Source organism: Blastocystis hominis (assembly GCF_000151665.1).
Source record: "Blastocystis hominis, Singapore isolate B (sub-type 7) whole genome shotgun sequence assembly, scaffold_9".
Lineage (NCBI taxonomy): Eukaryota > Bigyra > Opalinata > Blastocystidae > Blastocystis > Blastocystis hominis.
In genome coordinates this window covers 277,010-286,487 of record NW_013171868.1, presented here as the reverse complement: position 1 = coordinate 286,487, position 9,478 = coordinate 277,010, and the positions used below count along the sequence as shown (strand labels likewise).

At 47.7% G+C, this 9,478-nt stretch overlaps 7 protein-coding genes; 5 read left to right on the top strand and 2 right to left on the bottom strand.

Moving 5' to 3' along the window:
* Positions 1–519, top strand: part of GSBLH_T00005020001 (uncharacterized protein) — a gene marked incomplete at both ends in the record, with an annotated part of 1,127 nt that extends 608 nt beyond the window's left edge. The window contains 2 exons of the mRNA XM_013044009.1: positions 1–87; positions 117–519. The exon at positions 1–87 is cut by the window's left edge and continues 608 nt beyond it. Of these exons, the coding sequence (XP_012899463.1) occupies positions 1–87; positions 117–519 (490 nt within the window). The remainder of the gene's footprint in view (positions 88–116) is intronic.
* Positions 520–578: 59 nt separating this feature from the next.
* On the top strand, positions 579–944 carry GSBLH_T00005019001 (uncharacterized protein; the record flags this gene model as incomplete). The annotated part of the gene is made up of 2 exons (XM_013044008.1): positions 579–678; positions 709–944. 2 exons carry the CDS (start codon positions 579–581, stop codon positions 942–944), a joined length of 336 nt encoding a protein of 111 aa, XP_012899462.1.
* A 1,537-nt stretch (positions 945–2,481) lies between these two features.
* Positions 2,482–3,339, bottom strand: GSBLH_T00005018001 (uncharacterized protein; the record flags this gene model as incomplete). The annotated part of the gene is made up of 2 exons (XM_013044007.1): positions 2,482–2,817; positions 2,857–3,339. 2 exons carry the CDS (start codon positions 3,337–3,339, stop codon positions 2,482–2,484), a joined length of 819 nt encoding a protein of 272 aa, XP_012899461.1.
* A 1,560-nt stretch (positions 3,340–4,899) lies between these two features.
* Positions 4,900–5,547, top strand: GSBLH_T00005017001 (uncharacterized protein; the record flags this gene model as incomplete). The annotated part of the gene is made up of 5 exons (XM_013044006.1): positions 4,900–5,039; positions 5,072–5,098; positions 5,130–5,323; positions 5,354–5,415; positions 5,446–5,547. 5 exons carry the CDS (start codon positions 4,900–4,902, stop codon positions 5,545–5,547), a joined length of 525 nt encoding a protein of 174 aa, XP_012899460.1.
* Positions 5,548–5,614: 67 nt separating this feature from the next.
* GSBLH_T00005016001 (uncharacterized protein) lies at positions 5,615–5,841 on the bottom strand (the record flags this gene model as incomplete). XM_013044005.1 has 2 exons in its annotated part: positions 5,615–5,663; positions 5,696–5,841. The coding sequence occupies 2 exons, from the start codon at positions 5,839–5,841 to the stop codon at positions 5,642–5,644; spliced, it is 168 nt and encodes a 55-aa protein (XP_012899459.1). The 3' UTR covers positions 5,615–5,641.
* Positions 5,842–6,544: 703 nt separating this feature from the next.
* GSBLH_T00006919001 (uncharacterized protein) lies at positions 6,545–7,357 on the top strand (the record flags this gene model as incomplete). Its single annotated transcript, XM_013044004.1, is given in 8 exon segments — positions 6,545–6,566; positions 6,645–6,717; positions 6,748–6,826; positions 6,856–6,977; positions 6,996–7,021; positions 7,095–7,157; positions 7,234–7,262; positions 7,319–7,357. 8 exon segments carry the CDS (start codon positions 6,545–6,547, stop codon positions 7,355–7,357), a joined length of 453 nt encoding a protein of 150 aa, XP_012899458.1.
* A 204-nt stretch (positions 7,358–7,561) lies between these two features.
* GSBLH_T00005015001 (uncharacterized protein) lies at positions 7,562–8,173 on the top strand. XM_013044003.1 has 2 exons: positions 7,562–7,841; positions 7,872–8,173. The coding sequence occupies exons 1-2, from the start codon at positions 7,661–7,663 to the stop codon at positions 8,147–8,149; spliced, it is 459 nt and encodes a 152-aa protein (XP_012899457.1). The 5' UTR covers positions 7,562–7,660; the 3' UTR covers positions 8,150–8,173.
* Positions 8,174–9,478: the final 1,305 nt, after the last annotated feature.

Below are 9,478 nucleotides of genomic sequence, written 5' to 3'. Positions count from 1 at the left end.
GGCGGACACGTTCTTCGCGTTCAACAATTTGATGAGCGAAACGCGCGATCTGTTCATTCGGCAGATGGACTCGTCGACGTCCGGATTGTGAGAACGAAGCGGGACATCGAGTGTAGACACGCCGTGCTGGAGCAGCTGCAGAACTATCTGGATCTCTCGCTGCCCGACGTGGCTGCGCATTTGGTAGCGAAAGGAAAGGCGTGGGATGTAGAAAGAGCTGCAGATCGACACGCAATTTTACGCGATGCGATGGCTCACGACGCTTTATGCGCGCGAATTCAACCTCGACGACACGTTCCGGATCTGGGATTCGCTGCTGAGCGACCCGGCTCGATTTATGTTTATGCATTGTATCGGCACAGCGATGATCGCGAACAAGAAAGAGCAATTGCTGAAGGCGGATTTCTCGGAGACGATGGGAATGCTGCAGAATTACGAGTGTCCGCCGACGGATGTGATTATTTCGTGCGCGAATTCGATTCGAATCAAGCTGTTGAAGCGAGAGAAGGAAGGAGATAAGGAAGAAGAGAGCGCGAGAATGCGTAGGGGTGAAGGGAGCGGATTGAAGGGCAGGAGTGATGAAGGCGGGCGCGGAATTAGCGAGTGATGTGACGGATCAAGTGAAGAAGGGCTGGAGCGTGATGAAGAAGCGCGGAATTCCGCTGCTGAGCAAGTTTGGTAGAGGCGAATGGGGAGAGTGAGGCGTAGCGCAGGAGACGAAATCGCGAGTGCAGAGCGTGACGGATAATGTGACAGCGAAGCTGAGACGAAATAGCCTGGAGTTCACGCTGGATGAGGAAGGAATGGAGTCGAATAGCGATGAGGATGAGGATGAGGAGATGGAAGAAAGACCGAAAAAGAAGGTCACGATGATGAAGAAGAAGAAGAAGACGGAAGAAACTCCGAAGAGTGAGGAAAACGAGGATGATGTGGCTTATTTATGAAGTGTTTTCTGTACAAACAATGGATATCAATGATAAGACACAACATGTAGCGAACCATCAGAATAGTTACTCTTCATCGGGTTTCTTTGTAGGAATTCTTTTGGTCGGAGTAGGAGTAGGAGTAGGCTTTTTAGTGGGGTTAGGTTTTTTGGTGGGATCAGGTTTTTTGGTGGGATCAGGCTTTTCTGTAGGTTTTTTGGTGGGATCAGGCTTTTTAGTGGGATCATCCGTCGTTGGAGTAGCTGTAGTGGGCGTAATTGTTCTTGGCGTAGCCGTAGTAGGAGCAGCCGTAGTTGGCGTGGCTGTAGTGGGAGCAGCCGTGGTAGGAGTGACTGTAGTGGGAGCAGCCGTAGTTGGCGTAGCCGTAGTAGGAGCGGCTGTTGTTGGTGTAGCCGTAGTTGGCGTAGCCGTAGTAGGATCTTCCGTAGTAGGAGTGACTGTAGTGGGAGCAGCCGTAGTGGGAGCAGCCGTAGTGGGAGCAGCCGTAGTAGGAGTGGCTGTTGTTGGCGTGGCCGTAGTAGGAGCAGCCGTAGTAGGCGTAGCCGTAGTGGGAGCAGCCGTAGTAGGAGTGGCTGTTGTTGGAGTAGCCGTAGTAGGAGCAGCCGTAGTAGGCGTAGCCGTAGTGGGAGCAGCCGTAGTAGGAGCAGCCGTAGTGGGAGCAGCCGTGGTAGGAGCAGCCGTAGTAGGAGCAGCCGTAGTGGGAGCAGCCGTAGTAGGAGTGGCTGTTGTTGGCGTGGCCGTAGTAGGCGTGACTGTAGTGGGAACAGCCGTAGTAGGAGTGATCGTAGTAGGAACAGGTGTGTCAACGTTGAATGGAGTAGGGGCTTCTGACGAGGGATTCACTGTTGTGGGACTCTCTGTTGAGGGACTCACTGTTGTAGGACTCGCCGTAGTAGGACTTGCTGTTGTTGGCGTAGCCGTAGTGGGACTATCCGTGGTAGGGCTCGCTGTTGTTGGCGTAGCCGTAGTGGGACTATCCGTGGTAGGACTCGCTGTGGTAGGACTTGCCGTTGTAGGACTTGCCGTAGTAGGCTGAGTGGTAGGTCCTGCTGTGGTAGGACTCGCCGTAGTAGGCTGAGTGGTAGGTCCCGCAGTAGTGGGCTCAGGAGTAGGTCCCGCAGTAGTGGGCTCGGGAGTAGGTCCCGGAGACGTGGGCTCGGGAGTAGGTCCCGCAGTAGTGGGCTCGGGAGTAGGTCCCGCAGTAGTGGGCTCAGAGGTGGGTCCTTCTGTAGTAGGCTCAGCTGAGGGTGGCTCGGTTGTTGGACCTTGAGTCGTAGGAACACCCGTTGTTGGCGGTTCAGTGGTTGGAATGACGAAGCGAATCACATTGGAAGGTCCAGTTACGAGAGTCATGACTTCCGTTACTCTCGAATTAGGCACCTTTGGAATCAGTGTGAGTGTCTCCACATAGGTGCAAATTCTAGTATCAGCATCGCCTGGATAATCGATTGTCAGAACCTGAGGGCATGATGTTGCATTACAAGGCCAATTGTATGTCTGATCGGGATAGCCAGCGCAGATTCCGCGCAATGTGCGTCTAAGCTTGAAGCCAACATCCTACCTTACTGTGCCACATTCCATTCCGAGAAGAACATCTTGGGATCCAGTGCACTGTATACATCCACAGTGTCCGGAGAAGAAACCACTGCATCCAGTCGGTTCTCGATATTCCAATCCAATGACTGGCTGTACGTAACCAAGATGGGGTTGACCACCGTAGGACCAGTCGCTCCCGTCGCTCCCGTCGCTCCAGGCTCTCCAGAAGGTCCCTGAAGACCCGGTTCTCCAGAAGGTCCCATAGGTCCCATAGGTCCAGGCTCACCCGACGGTCCAGGCTCGCCCGTAGGTCCAGTAGGTCCAGTAACACCAGTCGCTCCCGTCGCTCCCGTCGCTCCCGTCGCTCCAGGCTCACCCGATGGTCCAGGCTCTCCAGTCGGTCCGGTCGGTCCAGTAACTCCAGGTTCTCCAGTCGGTCCAGTCGGTCCAGTAACTCCAGGTTCTCCAGTCGGTCCAGTCGGTCCAGTGAAGCCAGGCTCTCCGGAAGGTCCCACTTCTCCTTGGATACCCGCAGGTCCTGCAGGTCCCTGAGCACCTTGTCTACCTTGTCTACCCTGCGGACCCCGCAGACCCTGCTCTCCAGTTGCTCCGGTAATTCCAGTCGGTCCAGTGGCTCCCTGAGGTCCCATCGGTCCTCGCAATCCCTTAAGTCCAGTGGCTCCCGTAGGTCCAGTAGCTCCAGTGGCTCCCTGAGGTCCGGTGGGTCCCATTGGTCCAGGAGTTCCGGAAGGACAGTCGGGACAAGGGAACTGATTGGGGCAGAATTCTTGGTAAATGATGTTGCCCTGCAGACACTTGAACGTATTGGTGACCTGGGTAGGAGTACTGACCAGACCATTTTCGCAAGTTACGAAGTAATCCGAGCAGAAAGATCCGGCTTCATTACCCGCTTCGTCGGTGCAGCGAATTCCACAGAAGTTACATTTCTTATTATCGAGAGAGGACTTGCACACATTCGAGGGAACGATATTGGAGTTGAGGCAGCTGAAATCCGCATCCAAAGGCTTGGAAGGCGTGTATTCTCCAGAAATGCAACGGCGGATGAAGCTCGAACACTGGTTATTTGCAGCGGGGACGCTGTATTGGTTGACACACTGCATCTGTGGCGATGTGGCGTCACAGATTTCCACCGTAGGCGAGCAGTTGCACACGTCCGATAACACAAAGCCATTGTTGAAGCACATAGCGCCTGCCGGCACAGGAGTCACAGGCAGTACTTTTCCATCACAGCAAGTCACATAGAAGGAAGAACACTCATCGGTAACGGGAACTCCATAAGGATCCACACAACGAATGCCTGTGAAACTGCAGGTATCGCCTCCAGAGAAGCCAGGGCATTGTGAAGTGAAAACGGCATTTCCATTCAGACAATACTTGCCCTCGACGATGGGAATGGGCGTTGAAGGATAACCATCCTCGCACACATCGTAGAAGCTAGTGCACAAGTCTGTGACCGGGGATCCGAAGCGGTTCACACAGCGGAAACCGCTAAAAGAGCAGGTGTTCTTGCAGACAGACGCGCTGACGATTTCTCCGTTAAGACAGCTGCTTCCGGCTACGAATCAGAGTCAGGGAAAGAGATTACAGCTCACAGTGACAGGGGCGGTCAGCATGTTGTTAACACATTCTTGATAACGGCTGGTGCAAATGTTGCTCACCAACACGTTTTCATCGGCTAGACAGCGAATTCCACTGAAGTCGCATTGCTGGTACACGGGGGGAGGAGAGCAATAGTTGGACGGAACCAACTCATTGTTTACACATGACACGGTAGTGTTCGCAGCAATGACACCGGACCACTCTTCATCCATACACAGATTGTAGTAACATGAAGGACCCAGAGGCTGAGGAACTCCCTCTTTTGTGGTACAACGAATATTTCCATCGGCACAACCTACACCTAAAGTTCACATTCGAAACAAACAGGGGAATTGCTGTTGTGAATTAACAAGTTGCACACAAACAAAAATAAGCAGTAGAAAACGCTTTATTTTCATTTTAGCTGTATCGAATAGCTATTTGAAAAATATGTTGATATCACCTCTTTGACATGCGAAGCGAAGCGTTGACTCCTGCTTCATAGACTATCAATTCTTAAGTAGAAAAGTAGAGAAACTATTTCACAATCGTTAATACTTCAAACTATCTGGGTTACTTTGCATTGATAGATACTCCTAATCTATTTGATATTTGTTCATCTTATTATTATTAATATTAGCACCTCTTCACAATATACCACTCCTAGTACAAACAACAAGACTTGTTGTCTCCTTGTAAATGCAATTAGAATGACAGAAAAACACTTTGCATAGCCCATTCTGTACAATACCCAAAGAATCAGTTTTTCTTTGAAATGCCTTCTCATCGATCGCATAGAGATAGACGGTAGAATTCAACGATGCGCTTAAACGGTAGAAGTCGGAGCCGAAGTCGAAGTCGGAGCAGTTCGTGCAGACATCGAAGTCGAAGCAGCAGCTACGAAAGTGATCGTCACCGTGGACATTCGTCGCGCCGCTCGGAGCAAAGACGAGATAGAATGTAAGTTTATTTGAATTCCCTGACAACCGTAGAGTGCTTGATGAATTTGGTAGAGAAGTGTAGAATGTGGAGACATTTCATAAGGAATAGAAAACTGTCCGACTTAAGGAAGCAGAGGCAAGAACGTCAAGAGCGAAACGATTCCAGAGAAAAACCAGACGACAAAGAGAAGAATTCACTAGACATCAAGATCAAGATAAATAACATAGAAAAGCAAACGCCTGAAGAAGTCGATCCTGTAGTTCCGGCTTCACGTCCTCCAGATGATTACGAGCTCGAAGAAGGTTTCATTTTATATCGATCATAACATCCAGGAGAGGATTTCACCGCTACCATGCAGCAATTGATGGGTTTTAGTTCGTTTTCCTCGACGAAAGTGTGTATAAATGCAAAAATTAATTCTTAGGGGAAGCACGTTCGAGATAACGACAGTTTGGTGAACAGGGGGGCCTGTCGTGTAATCAAGCAGTTTAGGCCGATGCGAATTTTGAACCGAAAAGGTAAGTAAGTGGTAGAATTTTGAGGTATAGCAAAGATCGAATAATAATACGTTGTTTGTTAATAAAAAATAAGCAAAAGAAATAGCACTAAAATGGAAAAAGTTAACGACCAAGATACTGCTTTCTACACTTTACGAAACAAATGAATAGCAATACATCAAATAGGCGACAAATATTACTACAAGAACCACTACAATAACCGCCACTATGATACACATATAAGCAAAAGGGGTTATGCGCTCAGTGTAGGTTCCAAGACTATTTCTTGATCGAAAATAAGATCGGATGAAATCGCTTCGCATATTCTCTTGTTCCTCATCGACTGGAGAGTTCATGATATGGTATAGTAAGCTGGTTTTCGTACTTTTTTCCGACTGGGGTTTTTCACTGCCAGCTTTGGGTTTAGACAGGCTTAAAAATCGCCAAAAACTGACTTCATCCTCTAGATCATCGTTACTTTCCTCAGTGTTTGAAGGCTGTGCTGTTTGTGTCACTGAATCATCTGGCAACGCTATATTAAACGCACAACTTAAAAATACTTCCAAGGGAATGTAAAGGGTGCGGTAATACTTTCTACTATTAACCGGATGTCTGCGTGTCTTACGTGATAGAACAAGTGCCCCTCAAAAGAGAGTAAAAACAACAAGATGAATACTAGGTTTTCAGCTGCCCATCACGCAATACCCAATGTTAGAATCTTATTAGTCTTATCTTTGTACATCATTTTACATGAATGTATTAATAGTAAATTATATGCATTGCCGCGGGAATTCACTAAGACTTTTTTGATATTGTTAGAAGACGAGAGAAATGCATCCAGTATTACTACTTTTTATCGAATCTCTGCTTCTTGGTGTATCACTGGACAACATCCCAAAGTCGTTTCAAGGACGCGATCGAGATGAACCTGTGATTGTAGGTGATACACTCTGCTATAATACTTCAGATCATCATTAAATCGATAAACTTGCTTCTCTTCGCACTGTATCAATCTTTTCTGAATACATGCTATTTTGCAATGGAGCACGTATGTCCATATTATTTTTATGATTAAAGATTGCTCCATTTGAGATTTGGGGCTTTTCTAACAACCGGTGGGTTCTAGGTGCGCTTTTTTCTGTGATTCACATTCTGATTCTTTACTCCGGATTATTTCTCGAGCATGCATACCTGAAATCGTAGTTTGCGCTTTCCTCTATTCCCTTCAGGTGTGTGTTCCACAAGCAATCCTATTTGAGTTTCTTCTTTTATGGAAATCGATACTTGATTTTCCGAAATCTGGTTGTGGTAAGGGAACTGTTTGTCGTTTCTCGTAGGCTCCCATTTTAGAGGAGATAATCTTTCGTGGAAATGCACTTTCCTTGATGCTTAGCACTGGCTATACACCTCGCCACGCAATTCTGGTAACCTCGTTTACATTTGGAGCCTGTTTCTCTCTGTATTCGCTTCGATCTAGGCCATATTCATCGGGTCATTATCCAGGTGCGAGCTGGGGAGAAGTGGTTAAATGCTTTGACTAGTTTTCGTTTGCTTCGCTTAGTTGCTTTCACTGTAGTGTTCATGTTTCTGTATACCTCCCTTTTTGGCATTCTTGTGTCGTATGTGTATCTACGCACAGGTACGATCGTATCTGCGATCCTAACACACTCCTTGTGCAATCTCTTTTCCATCCCTACGTTTTCGTTCCTCTCCAGACAATCTCCCCTACATGACAAACGCAAAAGTATGGTTGTGGAAACTTCATGATTCCTCTAGTCCTCCTAGGTGCTTATCTGGCAGGAATTGTTGGATACATCGTCCTTTTCCCAGTCCTTCTAAATCCATCATTCCTCCATAGTCCGTTCTATTTATATTCTTTTTGTTCGGATACACACTCTAAATTTGTAAAAGGAAGAGGCAAACCGTGGGTACCCCCAGGTACAAATCTGTGTATTTCAATCAAGTATAATTTCGATTTTTTTGGGGGTGAATTTTCCTTCCATTCTGATTGTTTCAATAATAGTATTATCTCCACAGATGTAAGTAAACTTTGCTCTGGCTTGAATCAGATCTTCTCTTCGTTTGAAGGGGTTTCTGAATTTCTAGCTTGGAATCATTTCTAATTCCTTGTAGAGGTACAGAATGTCTAAGAGCGTCCCCGTTTTCTTCAATGTCAAAGCTCCTGAGGCCCATAAGCACAATGCTCCCAAGTTGCGTGCTACCATTACTCCCGGAACCGTCCTGATTCTTCTGGCTGGACGCCACGCTGGAAAGCGCGTTGTGTTCCTGAAGCAGCTCGCTTCTGGATTGCTGTTGGTCTCTGGTAAAGGCTTTTAAAGAATGTCACGGATAGGACCCTACAAGATGAACAAGGTTCCCCTGTGCCGTGTGCACCAGTCGCGTGTCATTGCTACCAGCACAAAGTTGGACATTGGCTCCGTCAAGATTCCCACCTCGGTCAATGACTCGTTCTTCAACGGAAAGAAGTCGCCTGAGGAGAAGAAGGCCACTCAGGAGGCTGTGGATGTGGAGGTCGTGAAGTCCATTGAGGGAGTTCCTATGATGAAGGAATATCTGTCCTCTAGATTCTGCCTCTCCAAGAGATCCCGCCCTCATGAAATGAAGTTCTAAGTACGATGAGCTCTCGTGGAGATTGGGTTGTTTGTTGAAAGAAATGCGGCGGAATTGGTGGGTGGGTGGTTCAGCGCTGCTGGGAGGAAGCAAATGGGTCAAACCTTACGCTTTTGGCCTGTGTAATCCCAGTCAAACTGTTTCAAGGAAATGAAATCGGTCGCATACTGTATTGTTTCGCTTGTTACGTTTGCTGCCACGTTTGCCTTTGTAAGTGTTGACTTTTTCAGTACTGAGCTAGACATACATTTATGTGTCACTAAGAGGATTAGAGAGTCGGCAACTAGCGAGGTATAGTATTGAAGATGCTCTATAATCAGTAGGAAGGTTTTTCCGCATATTCTCACCCAAGATGATGGGAGACTGATTGCAAAGGATACTATTGCAAAAGAACCCAAGTTACTATGTATAGGGACATCATTTTCGAGACGAAATGTATGAAATGGTCTGTTTTTTGAACTGAAGGATTCATTAGCGATGCGAGTCCAAGAACACATGATTCATGGACTATTGGAGCTGGGTCCGAGTGTGGCTCCTGTGCTCTTTTCAGATGATGACTATTATCAGAGCTATTGTGGTACAGGAATTGATTCAAGCAACAAGAACAGCGAAAGCAATGAAAACACCGCAACACCGACCAAATCCCGTATAACTTGCATTTCGGACTTCGAAACAAATCCATTTCACCTCCCCTACATCCGTTCCATCTTTTCAAAGCTCACCTCCCTCCCCTATTCCTGCCAATTCTATGGCTATCTCAACGGGGACATCCTTCTCTCCCCCCAGATCCTCGACGTTCTCAACGAAACGCTCCACCAAATCGCCGCGGGAGTCTTTTCTCCGCACGTTCTCATCGTGGGTCGTCGCACGAATCATCCCTGGGCGAACGTCACGTCTCTTCTCTCGGGAGAAGCCTATCGAGCGCAGCTGCGTAGCTTCTGCTCCACCGACGCACCCTACATGAACAACGCGATCGTAGCCTTCTCACACTTTTTTTATTATTATTACACGCCAGGACTATTTCTTGTTCACTCCCAACACGTTCAATCCGAGCACGATGAAAGGAATTGTGATAGGCAGAACTGCAGTGGACGGGTATTTAGTTAGTTATGTGAAAAATCCTCGCTTCGGAACTGCGCAGCTCATCGACGCCACAGAGAGCGGTAGCGATGAAAGTCCCTTGGAACGTAGTAGTGTGCGCTGTGCACATGACAGATTCGCGAGGAAACAAAGCAGGCGAGCAGAGTCACAAGAAAAAAAGCATTGAGAACGTGAAATGGAACGAAATACCCTCGGTTTCGGGAGCGACCTGGCTCGCCAACTTCAAAC